Source organism: Spea bombifrons, chromosome 5 (assembly GCF_027358695.1).
Source record: "Spea bombifrons isolate aSpeBom1 chromosome 5, aSpeBom1.2.pri, whole genome shotgun sequence".
NCBI lineage: Eukaryota > Metazoa > Chordata > Amphibia > Anura > Pelobatidae > Spea > Spea bombifrons.
In genome coordinates this window covers 84932530-84958860 of record NC_071091.1, presented here as the reverse complement: position 1 = coordinate 84958860, position 26331 = coordinate 84932530, and the positions used below count along the sequence as shown (strand labels likewise).

The 26331-nt window shown below is 38.4% G+C and overlaps 1 protein-coding gene across 2 annotated transcripts; it reads right to left on the bottom strand.

Moving 5' to 3' along the window:
- Positions 1–1103: 1103 nt before the first annotated feature.
- Positions 1104–25438, bottom strand: RGS20 (regulator of G protein signaling 20). 2 transcript variants are annotated; one of them, XM_053467686.1, is made up of 5 exons: positions 25121–25438; positions 5729–5877; positions 3810–3896; positions 3143–3377; positions 1104–2173 (listed from the first exon to the last, which is right to left on the bottom strand). In XM_053467686.1, the coding sequence occupies exons 1-5, from the start codon at positions 25223–25225 to the stop codon at positions 1985–1987; spliced, it is 765 nt and encodes a 254-aa protein (XP_053323661.1). In that variant the 5' UTR covers positions 25226–25438; the 3' UTR covers positions 1104–1984. The 2 variants fall into 2 exon arrangements, with proteins under 2 accessions (XP_053323661.1, XP_053323662.1); XM_053467687.1 differs by having other exon boundaries at positions 25195–25436.
- Positions 25439–26331: the final 893 nt, after the last annotated feature.

Below are 26331 nucleotides of genomic sequence, written 5' to 3'. Positions count from 1 at the left end.
TATATATATATATATATATATATATATAGTGTATATGTACCATTTTATAATTGGCCCCCCTACTTTGGTCCCTGGCCCCCCATGTGCCCCCCCTAAATATGAAAGCTGGAGACGCCACTGACTCCAGGCAAGGTCTGACTAGAGATACGTAAATATTTCACTGTATATTTTGACAATAATTTAATTATGTTGTGTGTGGTTACATCTGTAATGTATCTGCTGCATCCAAAATAAAGCACATCCCTATATTAACCCCTTCATGACCCTTAGGATGTATCATTGCATCCTATAAAACATGGTCTAGATAACTAAGGAGCCGGTGTCACTAGCTCCCTGCTGATTGAACTGATGTAACAGCGCTCAGTGTAATAACGGCATTCTCAGTCTATCTAGACCAGTGGTTCTTAACCTGGGGGTCGAACAACCCTTTCACACGGGTCGCCTAAGAACAACGGAAAACACATTTCACAATATATAATTACATAATTTTATGGTTGGGGTCACCACAACATGAGGAACTGTATTAAAGGGTTGCGGCATTAGCAAGGTTGAGAACCACTGATCTAGACCCTCCTGAGACCTCTGATGAACCTGCTGGCTGATCACGGGTACTGCAATTACCAATGAAGGGCAGTGGTGCCCTGCTTACTGATCACTCTATTATCAGCAGCAATGAAGATCAAAAGCGTAAAGCAGGAGAGAGTGTTTCTCTCTTAAAAAATATATATTTTTAAAAATTGTTTCAAAAATGTAAAAATTAAATACAATTAATAATTAAATGGACTCAATGAGGTCACATGACAGGGGTCCCATACAGTTCCAAGAGAGATCCCTGAGTTCTCTAAATACCTCAAAGGGACCTTGACACAAAAAATATACATTATAAATAACCACTTCCTAACCAAAAGGGGCAGATTTGGGGTATGGTGGGCATTGTGGTTAAAGTCAAAAGAAGGCTACAGTGTGAGCACAACTGCACAGAAAATGACAAATTTAACACTAAAAGTGGCTGCTAACACCACCCACAGGAAAATACCTCCGGGTACAGTAGTTTCTAGATTACATAGTAGTTTCCATTGTATTAAGTTATTAAATAAAAACAATTATTCAGATAAAACTATTGTGCTTTATTACAGTAATATTTTTGCTAAAGAATGTAAATATCCACATTTAACTTTTTTTTTTTTGTTCAAAACTAACCGTTATAAACATTCACAATTTTAGTTAATTGAATAATCTGTGAGAATGTTTCCATGAAAATAATAACTTTCTTGTAACGGTTTCCCAGCATGAAGAAAAAAAAACATTTAAAAGCAGTTTTTTTCACAAAATTGGCTTTGACAGTTTTGAGGTTGTTCAGTATTTTTTTTTTTTTCTCTTTACTTTTAGGTCAGCGCACTGCTGGTTTCTTTCTCATGAATATACTCCAAGTGGAAATACAAACCCAAAACAATATTTCCATTTGTAAGACGTTATAAATGTAAGTGAAGGTTTAACCTAGTGCTGCCTAGAAAATCCTCCTAAAACATCAAGGCACGTCCACCAGGGTAACCCATGTCTTTGAGTACATGCTAATTACTGTTGTAAAAATACAACTACTGCGTTTAACCCTTTGAATACCAGAGGGGTGTTCCACAAATATAGAGCGCACACCTAAGATGCCCAAAGGGGTAATATATATATATATTTCACTTAAAAATGTTCTCCAACTTTTTTGGGGAAAAAAAAAAGTTGGTAAGGTTGATCACTACCTGGAGCAGGCATGGCAACGAAGGGTCCTCAGCAGAAGGTAAGAATTATAGTCCGTATTAAAATAAGCCTGAGTGTCACTTTCAGGTAAGGGTATGAGTAGCTCTTAACTCCCTGCCAAGGATTGGTACCCCAGGTTTTTATTCTTTTTTTAAAAAATAAATAACAAGAACAACATAGAACAATATAAATTGTAATTTAAAAAACACAAAAGACAAAACAAAAGGAAACATAACTAAGATTCTTTGTTTTTCTCCGACAAGGACTGAAGAAGATTCTTGTATATTACAGAGTTCATAAAACGTGGGTAGGAGTCTCTGTGCATTAAGGTGTATATCTGGAGCTGAGCATCATCAAATGTGTGTTGGGAAGGTTCCAACATATTCCTGTTAATAACTTCCCTGACTCTGGAGTCCAGGCTGACCTGCAAATAAAGTAGAGACACTTTGGGTCACATCCATTGTTCACGCAACCTTTCCACACGTACCACAAATAGACAAAGATAATGCACCACTGGCTGATACCTCTGACGGCGAGCAACTTGGTCCATGCTGTGACATGATAATAAAAGTTCCCGGGATATACTTATAAAAATATGATTAAAGGTAGGGAACCCAAATGATTGGCAGGTTTTATTCCTGCCCTTATAATGTGAAGAGATATTAATGATGTAATAGCTTATTGTTCGTGTCTGTAATGCTTGCTTGGAAAGGTCAAGTTCTTTGAAAAATAATTATTATCCAGCACGCCAGGACTAAATAATGTCCCCTCGGAGGGGAATCTCCCTTGGCATTCTTTTTAAATGTCTTCCTATTGTTTATCCGTACAAATGTTTTGTTCCCTCAGTATCCTCGCAGTGTAAATGTGTGAAAACACTATTTGTTTCACTCTTTCTGTTGAAATATGATTCATTAAAAAAGGTGTTGGGTAAGTCCCAAATCGCTTGTAAAGCCAGCCTCAGAAGTGACTATGCCAAAGTGCTATGATTGATGTTTTAACACATGAGACAACTGGTGCTGTCTTTTCCACACGATGAATAAAACAACATTAAGTTCGGATTTTGGCTTCAAATATGATGGGTATAACATTTAAAAGAGCATTCATCTTGTTGGTGCTTTAAAAAACATAGAGCTTAATGAAAATCATTTTTACCTCTGTGACTGCGCTAGCAGATTATTATTGATAATTGTCATGAATAGAATAAATGCATGTAGGAGAAAACTTAAGAGTCTATTCACCAAAAACAATTCAACTCCCTGATATTCTTATGAAGGGCAAACCAGCACTGAGCGTTACTGCTTTGAACTGAATGCTTCCATGGTTGGGGAATGACTGAGAAATGTAAAACTATGTGAACTCTTTCATGTTTTATGCAATCTTGTGCTTTTTATACCTCTTTGGGAGACAAAATTGAGATGTAGTCTTCGTATATTAGCCGTGCCTTTTCTTCTATTATGTTCTTATTGCATTCGTTTTTAAGGTCTTCACAAGCCATCCAAAAAAGCATGTTCTCCTCACTAAATTCTGTTCGCAGGAATTCACGGAAAGCGTTTCTCCCACCTGGAGTAGTCATTAGTTTGTCAAACGACTGTCCCCACGAGTACACATCTTCAAGAGTAGGGGATGGACTAATGGTAAAAGGAATAAAGACAATCATGTTTTTGTGTAAAAAAAATAATCTCCATCAAAAAGATTTATATTAAATTATGTATGATAATATTAAAACAGATGTCTTGTTTTCATTTAGTTATTAGTCTCTGAACCATTCTTGATTGGAATGCAAAGTTGGTGGCCTGCTTGCTTTCTGAGATGGCTTAGAGTAATATCAATGTCTTTCTATGACAGCATTAACGTAACAGCAGTAATATCACACGCTGTATAACATGGAATTTTGCTGTTTGCTGTTAGTATGACCTGGTTTTGCACTGTTGTATGTGTCTTCTTTGGAATGTGGCTGCTTTTGGACAATAAAATACAATCACTCACAGAAAGTATTGTTCAGTTGTGGCCCCTCGTACTTGCATATTTATATGTTAGCCATAAATATATGCCATACATACCTTTCCTCACAGTTTGGTATGCCTTCACCTCTGATTTCATTAGAAGACCTCCTTGTTCTTTCTTCATCTCGATTTCTGACAGTGAGACTGAAACATGGAGAAATATTAAAAACTCTTGAATGACTGTACACAACAGAAAAACCTCCTGTCAAAAAGCCGCCAAACCCAGTACCTTTCAACCAACCTGACATTTTTAATTTGTCTTACTTATTGTATCAACAAGGTGTTTAATACACTATTTCTTAAACATATAAACATAAAAACATAAAATTTGGCTGCAGACAATAACCATTGGGCTCTTCTAGTCTGCCCACTTTGTCTGATGTAAAGACTCAGACCTTAATTCAGGCATAAAGCTATCCTGAATCTAAGGCTTAATGGCTGATTAACATTATAGAAGTGAAATCAGAGAAGATCATGTCGAGTCTTAAATTCCACAATGTTACTGCAGTCTGAAAATGTATCTGCAATTGACAAATTAAGTTGACTAAGCAATTAAAAAAAGCAGGATGAAAATTCAGGTCTGAGGTCCTGAATGACTGCAAATGGAGTTGTGGGTTTGGTCAGAATAAATGGTTTCCTCAATGCTAAAAATTACAGGCAGATACTTATTCATCATGCAATACCATCAGGGACAACAACCCCAAACATACAGCCAAATCATTAAGAACTATCTTCAGTATAAAGAAGAACAAGAAGACTTGAAAGTGATGGTGTAGCCAACACATAGCTTTGATTTCAACATCATCAAGTCTGTCTGGGATTACACAAAGAGAAAGAATCCACTAAAACTGCATCAATCCACAGAAGAGCTGTGGTTAGTTTTCCAAAATGTTTGGAATCTACCTGCTGAGTTCCTTAAAAAAATTGCCAGTGTACCTAGAAGATTTGATGCTGTTTTGAAGGCAAAGGGTGGTCACACCAAATATTGATTTCAATTATATTTTTCTTCTGCTAACTCACTTTGCAGTTTGTTGAATGATAAAAAATAAACTATTAATATGTCTAATTTTGAAAGCATTCATACTTTAAAACATTTTTTCACACCTGTCTAAAACTTTTGCTCAGTACTGTATGTCTCCTAAAATATCTCTGTCTATGTTAGGGCTGGAGGAGGGTGCGCTTGCAAGCAGCATAGCACAAGCTAACCGTTGGCCTTGTCAGACCACCACAGAGCATTTATATAGACCATCACAAGGACCAAATATTAAACAATAGAAGATGCTTGGCTTTGTCTTACACTCCATCTCTCTCCATGAGCCAACACAGACCTCCTCAGGTATAATAATGCACAACCATCTTGAACTTTTATTCATAAAACACTTGAAATATTAATCATAAAATAGAAAACAGTGGCATACTCGGTGGAGAGGAGCGGTCTGTCCCAGGTGGCTCCACTGAGGAGGCTCCACCTTTTTTGAGACAGAGCTCCATAAGGCCTGGTCAGCTGAGCTGATACCAGGGAAAAGTGGACGAAGAAAGAAGACAATAGAAGAAGAAGCAAGAGAAGAAGGAGGGCTGCAGGAAAGGAGACAGGACATGCACGGAAGAAAAGTAGGGAGATTGAGTAAGAGAGTGCAAGTAGGAGTGAGTGAGATTGTATGAGTGAGCGATAGTGTGGGTGTTTTGATATTTTAAAATGGTAGGCCAAATATAGGATCCGCTCAGGTACCAAATATTTATATTCCCTACCATACAAATGCTAGTTGGCGAACTTATAGCGAGAGAACCATGCTTCCATTAAGCTCTCTCAGAGACCTTTATTTATAAAAACTTCTTATCTCTTTTTCATATTATTTATTAATGCTAAGTGGTAATTATTTATAACAATTTACATTAATGCCATGCATGAGCAACTACAACTCCTGTGGTGAAAATATCAACAAGCTCTCACAATGGAAAATGTATGTCAAACATACCATGAGCAGCTGCAGCAACAGCACCAACAGAAGCAACAGGCATTGGATCCCCTATTCCCAACGCCCTGCTGTGCTTGAGTGGAGCTTACTGTCTCCTGATGCACGGACATCTGCCTCTTACGCATCTCCATCCGCTCTGATCCCATGGGCTGGAATACAAACAAACAAGTGCATCAGATCAATGAGCAGTTAAAATCACTGTCATCAACTAAATAACCTCGAAGGACAGAGTTGGAATAGATTACAAGGCAGTTAGCTGTAGAATCTGGTTAAAGCAGAAGCTTAAAGCTTATAGGAATCCAGGTTACAGTGCATTGGAGCAAAAATTGATAACCATTGGAGAATTCCCCTTCATTAACCAGAGTCCCTGCTTACAGAGAGGTGGGTGATTGCACATAGGTTTGTTATATTAAGTTGTCCTATGTAGTCATTTGCATTTTATTTTTCCATGAGTGGCTCAGAAGAATAATATCTCATGAAAACACGATTATCTAACTCATATAATTCCTACAATATTTCATGGTCCTTTTTATTAAATAAATGTTCAAAAAATAATATGGATGTTTAATGTTTTATTGGGTTTTTCCCTTGGCTAAGTACACCGTTGATAAACTCAAACACATCAGCTTCCCAGGTAAATGTTGTGACTTATAGCCAAGGTTTCGTTGATTCTAATAATAATAAAGGAAGGCTAGTTAAACGATCCAATGCATTAATTGAATCATCTGAGCTTATCTATCTTTACAAATAGTTCATAAGATCCGTTGGTGCTTTAAAAGTTCCATGTCTACAAAATAACTTAAATCCCAAATTAAATGTTCCACTTTGTATATTATTATTATGATTTATGGAAATAATACAAAAAACTTCCTGATAGCTTTAACTGGATAATCCGAGATCAAAGATCAACCAATGAATGAATAAAGAGCTCAGGGGAGGGCTATCATAGAGGAACTGCCCTGGTGATACCCTGACTTGAAGATTTGGGACTTCTATATGTCATCTTGTTATGTTATATACTAATTGTTATGTCCTGTCTACCCATTGTGCAGCGCTGTGGAATCTTATGCTGCTATATAAAATAATAAATAATAATCATAATATAATTTAACTATTTTTACTTGCAATTCTACATACAGCCACTAGGGTGAGTGTTTCTTCGTCACTCTAACCAGGCAATTCTGGGAATCAACAATAATGTTGTATGCAACAAATGGCTATCCATCTGGCATCCTCCACTTGTACGTTTTAATACATATAATACTAGGGCAGTTGGAGGGCCACAATACCACACAATCAATACAACATAACTCCATTGACTCAAATGGTGAATGATAATTCCATTTCACTTCCATTAATCCCTTGGCCTTGTTACAAATGAAAGCTATTCTCAATCTAAGCAAATAAAACACAACTGGATTATATAGGCAAAGGTCACATTTTTTATGTAGCCGATATACTGGGATGTATCACTGAAATACATTAACTCTTTGTTAACACAGAAACCATTCGACTAAGATGTGAGGGAAAGCTGAGTTCGTTGCTGCCATATAAAATCAATCATTTTATAAGGTACTATTATACAATAGGCTTGGGTGGCAAAAATTAGTTAAAAATGCATAAAGAATTGCGCAAATTTAGAATAAGTTTTACGAAGTTTGTCCAATACAAGAACACTATTTTTCATTAAAACATACTTTAGTTATCAGGCAATAATATGGAACACTATAGGCTTCCCTAGAGAAAGATTTCTAGCATAAAAAATGATTGTTAAAAAATATTCTAAAATAAATAAGAATGGCAGACTTAATCAAATGTCTTTTCTACACAAATATGATAATTTGCTCCGGAACTGAACAGAAAAAAAACGTGTACTCACTGCATCATAATTGAGGCATTATGGCAGACGCCTTATGTGAATATTTAGATTGCAAATGAAAAAGAAAACTGATTAATTAGCATGTGCAACAACAAACAGCGATAGGGAAATTAAGCATTGTCCAAATTCTGTCTTATACAAATTTTTAGCTGTCCTCTGGAACGATTTGCATGCTTGGTACCAGGTGCACAATCCAGAAAATGGAAAAGGTAAACTTGTCCAAAAAGACTGGATCGAGTCATGTAAGCGCAGTCTTGTTTTATTAAACAAACATGTACAAACCAAGCAAAAACAACATAGTATCCTGGCAGTGTTCAGTTCTCTATGACATCAATGTCAAGTATAATCATTACATCATAAACTTATTTCATTAAAAAAACAAAATTTCTAATCCCGCTACAGTCATTCTGGAGATGCCGTAAAAAATGAAGTTTTGGAAGTTTAAGGCTGAGAGCTAAAAGTTTCTCGCAGATCACTCCTGACATAACGGTGAACAAATAGAATCTTAATGTTTAAGATTTAACAGTTATTAATTCTATGTTTGGGTCAATTTATCCTTTAAATTCTCATTTTATTAACATATATAATGTATACCGAGCTGTATTTGTCGAGCGGTGAACAGAAGTCTTCTGGAAAATTGCACCATCAGAGACCAACAGGTTCCTGTGTTGTTTTGAACATGTTCCCTGGTGCATTCTTATTATTTTTCACTTACTAAATAGAGCAACTTAGCCCTTGGTAAAGTATTTGGAACCTCATACATACACACATATCATTCAAGAATATGATAATACTGTAACACAGGGAACACATTTAACATAACCTTCTAATGTTGATCTAAACTATGGACTATGAATTAGACAATCCAAATGCCAATATTAATGAGTGGCATATTGGCATATGTACCAACTATCCTGATTTAAACAGCATAATTCTGCCAGTGGCACCTTAATGCAGATGATCTATTGTTTCACCACCAATTGCATGTATGTTGACTAGAGAGCTATGGAATGGGCTTTAGTGGAGCCCAGCTAAGGTCGGTTGGTAGGTGTTCTATTCAATATTTTCAGAATACCGGCAAGCCAGATATTTAAGTATAGAAATACAAATCAGCGCAGACATACTTTGATTAAAAAGAGACATCTGCTTTCATTTGCTCCTCCTACTGCCTGTCTCTGTTGAAAGCAGAAGCATACAGAAGTATGCTTTCTACACAACTGCTGCAGCGCTTCCATTTAAATTGATGGCAGGAGCGGCTGGCAGCCGTGTATTGTAGCTGCAGTACATGCGCATCACGTGCAAGGAGATATGATTGGCGCATTTCCTGCGCAGCATTTTTCTGGGGGTGCAGAAAGGAGCAGAAGCGTGTGCTGCATGATTCGAAAACTATTTTGATTTGTTTTATGTTTATACGTTACATGCGTTGATTCTGTCCAAGTATATATAGGCTAGGGCACAATGCTTTTATCGCACTGCACTCTGCATTTGAACGATTTCTGCCATCTCCATAACAAAAGGATTATTAAATAGTATTCCTTTACAGATGAGAACAGATCAGGGATGGACAAAAGCTGCTTACTGCTGTTTTGATTTAATGAGTTTTTTTTTTAAATATTTATGGACGTTGTTAATCCCCTATTCTTCAGGCAGAAAAAAAAATGACATATCTTTCTTTGTGCCAATCAACTGAATTTCAAACAGATAAGGTTAATGGATTGATTAAATGGGGTTTGGCTCTCAGAGTAGGAATAAAGAATCTACATGTTAGCTGCTGAGCATTATAGGATCTGTAGTCAGTAGCAGCTACGGTTCTAGAGCATAACTAACTTTTAGACTTTCTCTACATTTTCCAGTTAGTAAATGTATACTACGTGGATGGGGGAGGTTACTGAATGCCGTATATATAGTTTGAGTGTTAAGGCAAATCCGGCCTTTTATCAGATTTAATACCAGAGTAAAAAAAATCAAATATGTGCTTTGGTCTAGATCTCCGTAACCCTGGATAAAGTTGGCAGGGGCTCCTTATTCCTGGTTGTTCTTCAGCAGATGTAATCCCAGCTCCACTTTCCCTGTGGGGTAATTTGGAAATGCATTCTGTGCACGTTCTAAAGTGCACTGAATTGTCCAGATTGCATGATATGGATTTGGATGATACACTTTTACAGGTTTGTATGGGACTAGAAAAAAAAATGGCAGAACTCTGTTACTGATGCTAATTACTGACAACGAACCATCTATTCCTATCCAGTAAATGTTGCTTCAAATGCATTAGAACACATAGCCATACCTAGGAAGATCACAGGAGGTCTTCCCCAGAGTCTACCCCCTAGTAGGGAAGCTGGAAGGGACAAAGGTGGGGTCCGGGCAGTAAGGAACAGCAAGTGGGCCAGCAGATTCTGTAACGCTCCTACCACACAGATATCTTGGTGGTAATGCACATTATATGGATTTTTAAGACTTAAGGTGTTACATCTGCTCAGATCACGTATCCCAGCATGCTCTTAACTTCCTCTTTTTTGATTGGCCGGTTGTTTATTGGACTTCGAATAACTGGAATAAACAACAGGAAGTAAGAAGACATGTTCGAAATAACCCAAAGTCTCATAATAGGTTTGAATCATTTGCTAAAAAAAATACCCAAAACACATGGACCTAGATTAGTAAATTCATTTCTGAGAGTGTTTGGGCAATAGGTTGCTAATGTTGTGGGAATAACTTACTCATTTATGTATTCTGTGTTACATTTTTTTCTGTATTCCCTTTCTGTTAATGTATTTTGGACAGATCTCCCTTTGCATCTATAACAGCTTCCAGTTTTCTAGGAAGGCTTTCCACAAGATTTTGGGGTGTTTCTGTGGGAATTGTCAACCATTCATCCAGTAGAGCATTTGTGAGGTCAGGCACTGATGTTGGACGAGAAGGCCCGGGTCGCAATCTCCTTTCCAGTTCATCCCAAAAGTGTTCGATGGGGTTGAGGTCAGGGCTCTGTGCGGTCAGTCAAGTTCTTCCACAACAAACTCATCCAACCATGCCTTTATGGACCTTGCTTTGTGCACTGCTGCAAAGTCATGCTAGAATAGAAAAGGGCCTTCCCCAAACAAAGATGGAAACATAGCATTTTCCAAAATGTCTTGGTAAGCTGAAGCATTAAGATTTCCCTTCACAGGAATTAAGGGGCCCAACCCCTGAAAAAATAGCCATTATGCCTCCTATACCAAACTTTTCTCCTGGCACCTGCCAAACCCACACTTGCCAGTCAGACTACCAGAGAAGCGTGATTCATCACTCAACAAAAACCATTTCTACTGCTCCAGAGTCCTGTGGTGGCATGCTTTACACCACTCAATGCGACGCCTGGGATTGTTCTTGGTGATATGAGGCTTGTGTTCAGCTGGTCGGGCATGGAAACCCATTTCATGAACCTCCAGCCGCATAGTTTTTGTGCTGATTTAATGCCAGTGGAAGTTTTTTCACAAATGTTTGTAAATGCAGCCTGCTTCAATTTATACACCTGGGTGCTTGAATTTATACACCTGTGGTACACCTGGCTCATCAGACTTATATTCTACTCCTCTCGTAACAAAAACATTAACTTAAGATAAGGGTAACGCAGATGATTACGTACCGTTTCGTCATGTACTTCATCTCAGCCTTTGTTTTATCAGCAAAGCAAGTTTCAATACAATTTCCTGCACCTAATTACTCATTGTTGCTTTGGTGCTCAAAAGGTAAAGGCATGCTCAAGCCTCTGTCTAGGGGGCCTCCACTTCTTTTCCTTTTATATTTATCTCCCGGGAATACAATAAGTCTTAGTGCATTCAGATGTTGGAAAGATAGATGATACATTTCTACTTGTCTATTAAAACGTAGTCCGAGGAAAACTCACCATGTTAAAATTAACAGGTCGAAATACAAGCAACGTGCTTCCTGCACCCTCTTTTTATTTAAATCAGCAGCTCCAACCATAGCCTGCTTATATTTATTGCGCTTCTAAACCTGCATATGAAACCGGTGATTTTTTGGTATTAAATGTAGACAAGCCTGTATTTCATTTCTATAATCCGATGTTAAGCGAGCTTAAATTCTCTGGACCAGGTCAGACAATGATCATATCTCAAACTCAAGAACATTGCATACAAGAGAACAAGAGAATGAAAGAAACACCGTTTATATTAAATGTCTGTACTGTGGCATTTTTTAACCATTGTTATTGCTTGAAAGTAAGAAACACAAAGCGACATACTCTGCCTCTACAGATAGGATAGAGGTGTCAATTTATAGTTATGTCTCTGTAGAGACCTGTATTTCTCCATCATCCTAGTTCTCAGTAGATGTGATCATGTCTAAACATGTCTCTAAGCTTATAACTGAATGCTCCATTTTGGTACAAAGCTAACCTAAAGGAACAATAAACAGAAGACAACCTTCCTTGTTAAAACAATAGTAACTGGTACTAGTAAACTATTCTCTCCATAACTATTTAAGTATGATAAATGCCTAAATATTCATTCAAAAGCATACGCGTACTCAGTGCAGTGCATGAATTATTTGCAGATGTCTCAGTTGACAATGTGCATGACATGCAAAAGCTCTTTGAAAGGTCTTCCAAGGCACGAGTAAGTTGTCTCATTGGGGCAAACAAGCCTGTATATGAAGTCTTAGTGCATTTCCAAATATAGGTATTATAATATACAGCATTTACACCCCATTTTGACATTCTTCCTCTTTTCTTGCAGCCGGTGATAAACCAGCCTTGAAACCTTTCACTGTGCCTTGAGTTCTTTCTGTAACAGGCAGTTACTAAGTGTACGCAGCTGTGCACTAGTGGATGAAGTTGACTTTTATTCCCATAACAGTCAAGTGTACATAATTTGAAGAGGGATGAAAAATGACACCTAACTGTACACAAAATATCCCAAAAAAGAGGGGCACACAACCCAAAAAAGCATAAAAGCCATTCAGATACCCGGGTTGCTGCTGGAATTATAAGGACTGATAAGTACGCAGAACAAAGCAAGATTCCAATGCATACCCAGCGAAGGCCTAAGGTGATTTTTTTATGTCAGGGGCACAAGCTGCCTTTTTACTTGCCAAATATGATGTTTGAATTATCTTAATAGTTACATTTGTCTCTTTGTTAGGTAGTTTCTGTAACATATACGGTAGTAGTGGACATTACCTTAAGTCTCTGGGTGGAGATCCCATTCCTTGTGTGTCATGGAGGGTATTCATCCAAGAGCGGTGCATTACTCGCTTTATTTCTTGTTTTATGTTTTTAGAAAAAAAGGCAGCACATTCTGCCAACAGAAAATTTACAGATGATGGATGTATGTCACTAGGGTGCTGCCACCTCATCCAATCTAATATTCATTGATATTGTGTGTTTGAGAGTATTTTCTCATCCCTTTGAAATCAGTGGGTGTTTTTATGAACGGGGGTCTCCTTAACCCCCTCAAAGTTCTTGCTGTGCCAGCTTTGTAGCTGACTGACCGTAGGTATACCACATGAGCAAAGGCAGTAGGAGGCTATCAGACAAACATGTCTTCTGGAGGTCAAGGAGCTGGGGCAGGGTGGGAGTTCTAGAGAAGGGGTTAAATGCATATAAGTGAATTCTACAGAACACCTCCATGAGTTTATGTGTGCATTGGAGGGGGGATGTGAAAATTGAAATGGGACACTCAGCTATTATATGTGTTAAAGTCCTATCTGGCGATTCTTGTTAACAATGCGTGAGAGAGGTTGGTTTGCCATTGCCACCTAAACACAGGCACATTCTGCGTCAAACATTTGTTTTTTATTTTAAAATATTTACATGTGCTCTTTGCAGTCTAACCTTTCAATCATAACGTGATATATCTAGCAGTGATAATTTATTCATGTTGAAAGGTGAAAAATGAGAACAGATACTAATGTGTTTGACTGTTATTGGTAAGACGGCAAGTTAGCACTTGAAAATGTATATTTTTGTTTAAGTGTGTTATTGTATGTGATATTTTCATCTATTTAGAATTTGTTTTGACATATATTTGAATATTATTGAAATGAAATAAAATACCAGATGGGTGTTTAATTATCACATGTGAGGTTATTTGGACAGAGTGGAGATGAGGGAAAGACTCCAAAAGATGACATGAATGACAAAGAATAAGTCGAGTCTGGATATCAGGTTCATTGAAGATTCTTATAATGATCATATAATTTTATTTATTCTGTAATCAGTCCTTGGTTTTGGCTTAGATTCAGGATAGCCCTATGCCACGCATATTTAAATCCCCTCACTGTATAAGTCACCGTTTCAGCTGGGAGACTGTTCCACTTGTCCACCACCCTCTCAATAAAGTAACATTTTCTAACATTACATGGGTACCCACTATATGCTTTACGCAAAAGAAAACTACCACCATCTCGGTAAAGTAAATACTGAGTACTGAGTCTAGGTCTAAAAAAGTGACAAATCTGCATTAAAAATGTCTTTATTTTTACTTACAACAGAGTTTGTGAAGTCATTTTCTTTGTCATTTCAAATGTATTTACCAGTGAGGTTTTATAAATAAAATGGAGAAGCAAAAAATAATAATTCTGTACTGTTCTCTCTCAATATCGCACCCAGCTTATAAATCCTTTGGGTTATTTAGGAAACTGAAGAAGGAAAGTAGAATAGAACAGAAGGAAATCATGTGTTGTAGAATAATATTTTTAACAAAGTTTTCCTTGCACTTTTCTCCCTCTATTCCTTTTCCCTAATATCCGTTTCCTAATCTTACCACCCTTTTTACTTTAATATGTGCCAATTTTGATGATAACCACTCCATTTTTTTTTTTAATAATTCGACCCATAAATCCAGCTAGTTTAAACGGATCCCATTCCTAGCTGTTCACAGAGAAGAAAATAAGCATTCTTAACATCTAATTAACATTAAGTACAGGCTGGCAAGGAGATGTTGGACACATTAGCAGAGAATAAACATGAGAATTCGAATAAAAATATATATCATATAATATACCGAACCAACGCCGTAAAAGTTGTAGACCAAATAATGGTGCTCATCTGCTATAAGGTGCTTCTTTATACTCATTATTACATGAAAAGCTCTCATTGTAATTATCAGTCTCTGGTTCGAATTGTGGATCCCTGAAGCCATGATGTAACACGCTATTATCATTATGCAATTAGCTTGTAAATATGCTCTAGTATTCATACAATGGAAACTTCTCACATTCTCTAATAAGCAGGTTGATAAATGCAACTGAAATGCATACGGGCACTCGTGGTAGAGCCTCAGATGGCCGAGCACTCGACTAAAATACAATCCACAAGCCTAAATCCATTATAGTGCTTCTGAACCTTTGAGCCATGATGTAAAAAACATTGGAGGCTGTTGTCCACAGAAAATAATGTGGCCGCAACCTTGGGATTCCATGTTTTTGCGGATCATTCTGGATCTCGAATGACATTAATAATTCCATGGGTAATAATGTGATTTGGTGGAATAAGTAGAATGTGTGTGTTTTTGTTTTGCGTTGTTTTGAGGTTCACAACTATATACATTGAACTGCAAACCGATGTGAAGCATCGGAAGAGAAAAAAGAAACACATTTACTGGATCTATGCCTCGTGTGTGACATCATTTGCAAATGAATTATTCCCTACCTAGACTGTTACTTTGCATATGATGTCATATGCAGACATCATAGAGTACATTACTGATAAATACAATTTTCCCTTGAGCTATACATTTGCTTGTAACATTATACATGCATAGTATATAGATTTATAGATGTCTGTGCTCACTTTACTGTATAGGTGACCAAATCCAAATGCCATGAGAAAAAAAAAATTATCTTCGCTTTGTGTCACAATCATACCTCCTCGTTAAGTTATCTGTTCCCTGTTTACTTGCTAATTGATCCTCGTTGGTTTGGGCATCTTTTATAAGGCAGGTACGAGAATAAGGTTGATAACATCAGGCTATGAGTTTTAATTAGACATTGTGGTTTTGCCACTTTATGCCACAGAGTTTAGCTTCCTGCATCCCTGCCAACAAAACCTCAACACCTCTATGTTGGCAGAATGCGCATAAAAGCTTCCCCAAACTCAGAGGTCTCTTCTTCAGATTCCATCTGTGGCCCCAAGACCTTATGCGACCCTGCATTTTTTTTTCTATGTTGGCCCAATAAAAGCTATGATGCTCAACTTCTGTTCTGCAATCCTGCTTTGTTTAAGGTTTGCATTGACAAATAATACTATTGTATCAGTATATTGTATCAGTTTGCTCAGAAATCCAGTATGTAAAACTAGAACATACAAATGTATTCTGCAGTTTCCTTATTTTCAAAAGATGTCAGTGAGTGCGCGCCTCTTATTAAGCTTTAATATATATATATATTTTTTTTAAGAAAGCCATTTTCTGGGTTAGCTACTTTAAAAACGATGCGATTTGTAAACAAATATTGTATACACATATTTAGACAAATGATATGAAATGATATTGTCTGTGGATAGACAGTTTGGATGGTCTTAGGATATTATATCAGCTTTCACTGATTTAAGTTATGAGATTGATGAAGACTCCATATGACAGGGATGTTTGCAGCAATATATTCAGGCCTAGGTCTAGGATAATTAGGGACATTTGGGTTACAAAGGAGATCCAACAAGTATTTAGAAATCTTTTGGTGATGATAAAAAAAGCCATATATACTTTTTTGATTTCCTGATTAGACTATTTATTTGTCCTTATTCTCTATATTATCTTCCATGAGTTATAGGAAGTGTAGCCCAATATATAGAAGAACGCTGGAAACCTTCAGACCACGGGGACAATTCCGGCCAAATGGCCAGTAGTAAATGATCCTACACAGATGCTGGAGACAAAACTCTGAATGTGTGATCTCAATGAGATCGTGCCCTATGTAAAGACACTTTTACAGAAGGAGAATACATACAAAGCCAAGGTCTCCCCCGCCAACACATGTACCGGTGCTGACGATAAAGTGATTGCATAAAACCAACGCAACCTACTTACTGTCAGTCTGCCTTTATCATGAATGGATTCAAAGAAAAATCTGTACTACCATACTAGGTACTGACTCATGTTGTTTGGCCTGTAAGTTCTAAGAGTGCAGAATACAGCATATTGGTTCCTGAGTCACAATGTGTTATATGTGCTAATGACTAATGCGATACCTTTACTGGGTAACAACTTCCCAAAAATTCATTTATTTTTCTTTCATCAGAAATTATAGTGAATGCGAGACAGGTCTATCTCACCTAGACTGAATCATCGCCTAGCGTGTCAAATACAAGGTCACGTGTATATTTCCCGAATGTCAACCTCAATTTCTGCATTCACAGATTTAAGAGCAAAAAAACTTAAAAAACTTTAAAAATATTTTCTCCAAAGGCTTTTTGATTGAACAAGGGGAGATCTTTTTTTATCTTGAGAAGTAAATTATACGAAAGGATGGCCGAGTTCACGTTACATTTACATTTTTGTCCAACTAACAATGGCATAGAATTTAATGTCAGAGAACAACTGTACACCCAATTAGTCTGCTCATTAGTCTTGTCTTAGATTCAGGACAAACGGACAAAAGTTATAAAAATAATATTGCAATGCCAGTAATTTAGTTGATTCATATCTTTATGCCATAACATGATTTAAAGAGACAGTTCATAAGTTCCTTTAAAAAAAAAAACAAGCACTTACCTTAGGTAGAAGCTGCAGCTACCCATCTTCTCTATGGCTCAACAGTTCTGACCACTGATTGGCTGCTTCTATTATTGAACGCAATGCTTTCTACTCATATTGAGATCTCATTAGACCCCCCAACATTTGCTGAGCCAACACTGGTTGTTGACTTGCAGTAAGTATATCATATGCAAGAATCCAGCAGAATCTCCCCATATATTTGCAAGTAGACACCATGGAAATCTAAAGCAATCTCTCGGCAATCTTACGCATCAAAGGGAATATGATGGCTGGAATATATCTTTAAGGCACTGTGCCCTTCATATGCTTGCAGTTATTTTATCAATCATTCCTAATATCTCAACTTTATAGACAAATTCAAGACAAACTGCCTATTACAAAAAGAGTGTACAGCCATAGCCACAAAATGAACTAGCCAGAAAATTTCTTAAAAAGAATTTTTACCATTTAAGCTTCATATTTTGAACAGGACACCATCATTGCGTCAATGAAAAGATTACAAAACCATGGTTCCAACCACCAGATGAACCTGCCAAGATTCTGCCATATTGAACGTTATCCCCATATGCTTTATATTAGCTGTACAGTTAGGGATAACACCTCCTATAGTTCCATATACTAAACCATAAACTAAGGTTCTTTATTTCCGGCGGTGGGTTGGGTTGCCCTAGTCATGGGGGGGGTAGAAAATCTCAAATGAAGGATTTAGAAGCAAAGTAATCTTGATTACTGATAGCAATCAATCCCCCGCTGTGTGTAATTATTAACACGTATGTCAAACGTGCCACGTGTATCTCTAGCCAACTCAATATACTGTATGTTTACTGGTTATCTCCATACCTGGGAGCTTCTGGGCTCCCTTGCAGGACGCGGCCAGGACTGCTCACTGACATCAGTGGGCGGTCCCGTGATGTCTGTGGGAGTTCCCACTGACGTCAGCGAGAGGTTCCCCTGAACCTCGGAGCGTTCCTGCTGACGTCAGTGGGAGTTCCCACAGACATCTGGGACGTTCCCGCTGATGGCAGCGGGAAACACCCCCATTTAAAGGGAAAACGGGCGGGGAGCAGGCGTGTCAAGACCCTGCTCCCGCGACTCGGGATTCGGGTCTTAACCCAGAGAACCGGAGAAGCGGTGCTTAACCTGACAATTTCCGGGTCAAACCCGGAGAGAGTTCCCGGGTATGGTTATGTCACTATGTAATAGAATGTATTGAAGGTGCTGTTCCACTGCCTTGCTGAATTTAAAGGGGCACCCCACTAAAGAATAATGCATTTAAAAGTACTCTTCAATATAAACAAATAAAACATCAGAGCTGGAAGCTAGTAGCCTCCTCGTCAGCAGTGCCGAAGCTGACTGGAGTTAGGTAAATGACATGCATTCAAAATAGCTGAGGGCAAGAGGCAAATGCATAAGGATGGACTTTGCAGAATCCCCCCATGCTTTGGCAAAAGTAACAGCAATAAAATGCATTAGAGTGCATATGATGGCTATACTGTCCCTTTAACAGTTTTACAACAAAATGCAACATTAAAACACTATTTAATACAGTTTAATGTCCAAATCTGCCCTAGAAATCATTCTTTAATCCAATAAAAGCAAATAGCTATTGAAGTATAGTTATACCAGAGCCTGCGCTGGATCTGGCTGGAGACGGAGACATCGTGGCCAGGGAAATTCATGCATCTTCTGCAGGGCGTTTAGCTGGGCGTGAAAAAAGAGGCAAATACATTTAGCGAATTCTGCAGAAGCCCTTCTTGTATTTTCAAAATGCATTAACGTGCATATGAGGGCTGGAGTGTGCCTTTAATTGGTTCAAACAGAGACAGTTTGTGATTTAATGACCTGTTTAAAATATAGAACCCAGACAATGACTACTAAAGAAGTTAAACAGTTAGTGGTCACTTAGAAATTTCCTTGTTTGTAAAAGAAAAGCAAATTTTGTCCATTAAAATAACATCAAATGGATTAGAAATACAGTGTAGACGTGGCTAATGTTGTAAATGACTATTGTAGCTGATTTTTAATGGAATATTTTCATAGGCGTACAGAGGCCGTTTATCGCTACCATCACACTCCTGTGTTCCAATGGCACGTTGTGTTTACTAATCCAAATTAAGTTTTCATCAGAAAACGCTTGCAATTCTGTTACACAGCTAGAAATATTTTTGTTTTCCATAAAAACATGACCCCAAACTTTTGAACAGTAGTGTTCCTGTATATATATATATATTTATATATATATGTATATATATATATATATAAACTATATATATATATATATATATATATATACACATACATACACATAAAATTTCAGTGTTACTACTAATAGTAATTCTTATAATTACTGATAGATTCCTAACTGCATGGATTGAATTTATATTAAAAATATTTATATTGAGCTAACCCTATGAAGGTGGAACAAGTTAAAAAGGGATTTTAGAAATAACTCTTGCAATGCTAGCACCTTTTTAGTTTTTAATACTAATCCAACACAGACTAAACCAGACCTACAAAAACAACAAAATATGAAACCAAAACGATTTCCAACGCTAGGCACCTCTACTTGCATTATGGATTATAATACTAGGTCATGCTATCATGTGCATCTCGCCTCAATATCCTTTTCATTACTTATTGAGATGTCCTTTTGCAGATATTAATTTATTTGATATTATTCATTCTTTTTAAATTAAATTATAGACATGATTTACATATATTTACTACCTACGTATATATATGAAAACAGTTGCTGTATTAATAATAACGTGTTATATTTTTCTTGTAGTAGTTTCAGTTGGTATCAAGGAGATCTGGACCCAATTTTACTGGATTTTATGTTCAATTACTTTGTTCTGAATTACTGCTCTGATGTGTGCTTTAATTTACTTGGAAAGAGTTGTGGGAAGTTGTGGGAAGTATCAGAGTTACATCCGCTTAAATGAGTATACTAGGCTGAGCACATGCTACATCACTTTGTACCCTAGGAGTCAAACCACTCGCTCTTTTTACCCTTAAATTCGACGATCTAGATACGTGATTAAATCAGCCCTATAAAATATTCTGCTATGAACTTGTGTGTGTTACGATGGTGTTAATTGCACCATCAATTAAAAGGGAAAGGCAGATGCTGTGCTTTAGGCATTGATTATTTATTTTGCTACGCTCCAGTTTTCATCATATTTGAAAATTATGCCGAATGTTCCCGTATAAACAACACTTTCTCCCTTTCTATTTCTTCTGTGTTATATGTTACATTTTGACAATATTCATGTATTAATATTAATGTATTAATACACATGGCTTATTCTTTAAATGCATAACTTATTGAAACATATTGCTTGTGTTTTGGTCAGTATGATTATTTTGGTGATATTTAGTTTAAATGTCTCATTGTAACAGAAATATCAGTATCAGAAAAAGCAGTAGTAACTCCACCCTTACAATGGTTGCTCAAACCAATCAACAACAATCAGCAACTTAACAACAGTTGAGCGATAACATACACTGTATAAATATATATATATATATCCTGTGCAAAAGTTTTAGGCAGATGCGAAAAAGTACTGTAAGGTAAGGGTGCTTTCAAAAATACATGTTAATAGTTTATTTTTTAATTGTTTAAATAGCTTTTTTTAACAAAGTGCAAAGCGAGTGAACATAAGAAATATCTAAAGCAAATCAATATTCGGTGTGACCGCCCTTTGCCTTCAAAACAGCATCAGTTCTTTTAGGTACACTTGCACAAAGTCAGGGATTTTGTGGTCATATTGTTAGGTATATGATTAAACAACTATATCAAACAGGTGCTAATGATCAGCAATTTAATGTGTAGGTTGAAACAGAATCATTAACTAGAACAGAAACAGCTTTATAGAAAGAATAAAACTATATTAGGAAAAGCCAAAGTCACTAACAAGGTGAGGTTGCTGACAACAGTTTAATGTCAAAAGCCATACACCATGGCAAGACTAAGGACAGCAACAAGGTAGTTATACTCCCTCAGCAAGGTCTCTCCCAGGCAGACATTTCAAGACACAGGGTTTTCAAGATGTTCTGTAAAGCTCTTTTGAAGAAGCTCTGGAGGAGCGTAGACGCAGTGGTTGGTCAAAGAAACTTTATCATGCTTACTTCCCTCGGAAGATGTTCATCAGTGCCATCATTGGCCCTGGTACACCCATCTACTGTCCTGAGAAGTCTCATCAGAACTGGTCGGTCTTCATGCGGCTAAAAAAACATATCTCTGGAAACAAGGCCAGGCAACTCAACTGTTGAAAATACTGGAACTGCTGAAGTGCTAAAAAATGGCAACAGGTGCTCTGGACTGATTAATTAATTACATTTTAATATTTGGCTGTAGCAGAAGGCAGTTTTTTGGAGAGTGGTACAAGAATGAGTAGAAGCATGGTGGAGGTTCCTGGCAAGTTTGGGGTTGCGTTTCGGCAAATGGATTTGGAGATTTGGTATGAACTAAAAGTCGCCTTAATGTTGAGAAGTATAGGTAGATACCTATCCATCATGCGATACCATCAGGTAGGCTTCTAGTTGGCAATAAATTTAATAATGACAACAACCTCAAACATACAGCCAAAATCATTAAGAACTATCTTAACTGTAAAGAAGAACAAGAAGTCATGGAAGTGATGATATGGCCCCCACAGAGCCCTGATCTCAATCTCATCGAGTCTGTCTGGGATTATATGAAGAGACAGAACTGCGGTTAGTTCTCCAAGATGTTTAGACTACACTATGTGCAAGCGTAACTTGGAAGAACTGATGTTGTTTTAAAGGCAAATGGTGGTCACACCAAATGTTGTTTTGAATTAGATTTTTCTTCTGTTCACGCACTTTGCATTTTGTTAAAAGATAAAAATAAACTATTAATATGTCTATTTTTGAAAGCATTCTTACTTTACAGCATTCTGTAACTCCTGAATCAAACTTTTGCACGGTATTATACACAGTATATATTGTAACACTGTCAACTTCAAAGAGATGCTTTTTTGGAATTTGGGCACAGGTGTTATACACGTTATGCAGATGGGTCCCTGGGTTGGAGAAATTGGAGCGCAGGGTGGGCCAACTCTCCATTTGCCCTTCCAATGGAAAATTCATGCTGGCTTTTACAAGAGACTAGAGGGCTGCAGGATCTGTCTGGGATTCCTATGGCCTGCGTCATTTACAGGTGCTGAGCAATAAAACCCCCTGGAGCCTGATGATCAGGGAGACTGTTGTGGGAAGAGGAAGTTCCTCAGTGCCCTCAGGGCAAGTAGAGGCCCTGAAGAAGACTATCCCTGAGCCAAGTGAGGCAATACCTGCCTGGACCTTTGTGTGTTGTCTGGAGGAGGTTTTCCAGAGCCTGGCTTAGCTGGGTCATGGCTGGGAGGTGTAGCTAGTAGGTGTTTAGGCTGGTTGGTCTGGGCCAGTAAAGAATAGTTAGATAGGGCTCCAATTGGGAGCTAGGTTTCTTGCTTTTTTTTATGTTTTGGGGCGTTTCATTGGAGCAGTTGAAACTCAAGTTGTTGTTCCTGAGCCTTATTGCCCTAGAGGACTGTGCTTAAGATCGCTAAATCTGAAATTTATGGCCCTCGTGCTACATAGTTTGTCACAATATATATATCTTATTTTAATCGGTAAACAACAGTAGGATTTGGGAAAAGTGGGAGGTTCTTGACCTAGATCACAATCTTTTAAATAGGTGTTGTTATGGATGGGGATGAGAAATAAAGGCTACTGATTCTAAATAAGAATATTTATTTAAAATAATTACATTCCATAAACAAATTAGACGAACATTATGTTCTTCAAGACTTAAACCACTATAAAGTCCACACTTCAAATGATTTAAACATTATTAGTACAGTTTTCATGATACAAAGTTCTGGATACAAAACACGCAGAATAGGTCAGCATTGGCGGAAACTTCAAAGTGATAACATTTCTTTCATTTTAAATGCCTCTCCTTAGCATTCTTCCTATTTCCTCCATCATTGCACTAAACCATAGTTTGTACTAAACTACACTGACATAACTAGGGCATTGCGGAGAGAGATTATTAGCATTAGAAATTAAGCAAAGCATCATTTTTTTTCACATCAATTTAAAGCTATTTGATAAATACCATGTTCTCTTGGCCAAATGATCAATTGAGATCATTTGCACCAAATGCCCGCTAATAGGTTTGACCAATGCTGATGAGTTTGCATCTGTTGGTTTTTAAATGGTTATATATAATAAATGTATAATATATATAAAATATAATAAAAATAGAGAATTATAAACTACATCTATGAGTTGGTCTCAATGTAATATGGTTTCCCCTTGAATGTTTGACCTGTCAAGTGAAAAGCCCATTCCTGTTTGCATGGTGCAAAGCTCCATTTGGATGATTTGGGTGCATATGCTTGTGTATTCTAGCAGTTGAGACAGAATAATCTAAATTTCATTGAGAAGCCCTTCAGCGTTCAAATAGTTAATCAGGAGAATTAAAAACTACCCGGGACAATACAGCTCACATAGTAAATTGAGTTGAATTAAAAGAAATTATGTAAACGCTTTCCATTCAATTAGTGATAGGTCCGTATACGATCTATATGTAGCTGAATGTACCTATATACGGTTGAAGGTATCACTATATGTGCTGGTATGGCTGTCATACAGTCCTACATACAGTCCCTTAACTCTATCACACCTTACCGATTAATGTACAAACTCAGCCTGTTAAAGGCTTGAATCTGGCCCGTTTGGCCCGACCAAGCAGACCCCTGGCTGAGTGTGCTATGAGTGATCGTCCGCAGCCGGTGAGGCAGCAGAGGAATCTGAGTGAGAGGAGATCTCGAGCTATCGCACGGAGAATACACGAGCTGGGTTACGTGGGCGATAAGACGAGAGGATACACAGAGAGGAGTGTGACCGTCATCCATCGGCTGTGGAATAACACGCATGCCGTGTGTGTCACTCACTAGCACGTCGCACCGGGTTCCACGGGATCATTAAAACACACAATCGATAGAGTAAGTGCAAAGCGCTCATCATCATAGCTACACACACAGCCTTCTATGGAGCGATCGCGCTGCTGTTTGCTCTTGGATTATTCTAAAGAAACTCTAGATTACGCAGCCATTGATGTTTATACAATCGATTAGAAAAGCATCGGGCTGTCCCCATCCCAAGCCATGCAGCGCGTGTCCATTGTCCGGTCGTGTACTTCCATGTACCGGCAGAATTCGTTTGCTGCTCCCCCTGCCTTTACAGCGCAAAGCAACAGATAGGTGGACCTCTTTATAACACCTGGGAAGTGAACTGGTTAATTTAACACAAACTCCACACATCTAATGCTCTAAAGACAGGCCAGATCTGAAATCAGGACCGAAGCATCAGTCCTTAGACTATAGAATGCAGGCCTGAGAGACTGCATCTCGTCTAACTCCCATCACGCTCAGCCAGTTGTCATGCACAAACAGCTGGGTCGTACTTTGTTACACCGCAGTGTGAGTCTGATAACACCAGCTAAATACCACCGATCTATGCAATGAGTTTAAAGCATACTGTCCTAAACCATCCTTACTACACATGCCAACATTGTGCAGATCAGCAGAGTCAGGGAGGGCGCAGAAAGCCTTCCACAGAGCAGGGATGCTTAAACTAATTATGTGAATTTAATAGAATTCACAAAACCTACTGATCGCCATCTTCAAGAGAGGCAGCGCTCAGGCTGCCAGCTAATAAGATAATGCTTTTGGCAGGACCGATCCGGTGTATCGCCGCTGTGTGACCGGCGCTCCGGCCCCGAATACTTACAATTTCACCATCAATGCCGGGGGAGAGCTGCAAATCTTTGCCGTGGTCACATCCGTTAAAGCTGGGCTGCTCACCCAGGGCCGGCTGAGCATCATCCATGCGCATGCGTGGGGGGTTCCTTCTGCCAGTAGGATGGTGATGATTATTCTTATTATTCCACGGAATATCCACTTGCGTTAAATGAGAACTAAACCCAAATCATGCAAATAAGGCGATCTCCCCTGCCTCGTTTGGAAGGATGCCGGGGCCAGACGCGGATTGTTCTTAAGCGATAATCGGGAGCTGTTAGGCACCCAGAATAGGGATGCGAGAGAATATATTGGAGTAAAAGCGAAGTGAAGCGTGAATGTCAGGGAGAGCGATTAAAATGCTGCTCAGTGTGAGATGTAGTAACAGCCCTTCCTCTCAGTCCCTTGACATTAGCATCAGCGACTGTGCGCTTCCCGGCAGGGGCTAGGTGTGTATTGTGTGCGCTCAGCAGGAATGGGCTACCTCTGGGGCTCTCCGCTGCTTCACACCGCCACTCTCAGCACGCTCAGCCTGCGCGCCCGACTCCAACCATGCTCGGCCTCTGCCCGGCTGAGCATCATAGGGATTGCACTCCACGCTCCTCAGGAGTGTCAGTGATCACGCACATCTCAGCACATTGGCTGTTATTATTTAGAGCATTGAGGGAAATGACCCGATTTCGCTTGGATTGTAAGGTGTTAAATTCAATATAAACGCGTTCTATGCTTTTATTAGCTGTACATGAATGGACCGGTCACTGCGTGCATTCGGAAGGATTTGTTCCGGCACTGTATGAGTTACACGCGCGGTCGGTATTATTCTATGTTCTATTAGGTACTGCAGTGATTGTCCTCCTTATTCCGACAAAATGCCTGCGAGTGTCCGGCACACAAAGCGCTGAGAGGGTTAATACGGGGAGAAGGAGGGAAGGCGAGGGAGCCCGGAGGACCACATTTTCCCTCTATTAGCCATATACATTAGCCATAGCCATAGCCGTGGCAGTGAGAGCAAGAGGCAGCTCCCCTCCGCACGCTGCAATATATCCTGCAGCAAAAATGTACCTGACATATAAATAACACCCACGTCACTTCCTCTGGTGTCACCAAAGCGGGACTCAGGATTCCCTGGTTACAGCGAAAAATCAAGACGGCAACGGCAGTCTGTTAACCCTTTAGGTGACTGCTGTGCTAAACCAGTTAATT

What these genes read in the sequence shown, in the direction of transcription:
- RGS20 (XM_053467686.1), bottom strand. Translation starts at nt 25,225, where the DNA reads ATGCGCATGGATGATGCTCAGCCGGCCCTGGGTGAGCAGCCCAGCTTT. An exon ending in ATACCAAACTGTGAGGAAAG is followed by an intron (nt 3,378 to 3,809) that starts GTATGTATGGCA and finishes TTTTACCATTAG; the next exon opens with TCCATCCCCTACTCTTGAAG. An exon ending in CAATTTTGTCTCCCAAAGAG is followed by an intron (nt 2,174 to 3,142) that starts GTATAAAAAGCA and finishes CTTTATTTGCAG; the next exon opens with GTCAGCCTGGACTCCAGAGT.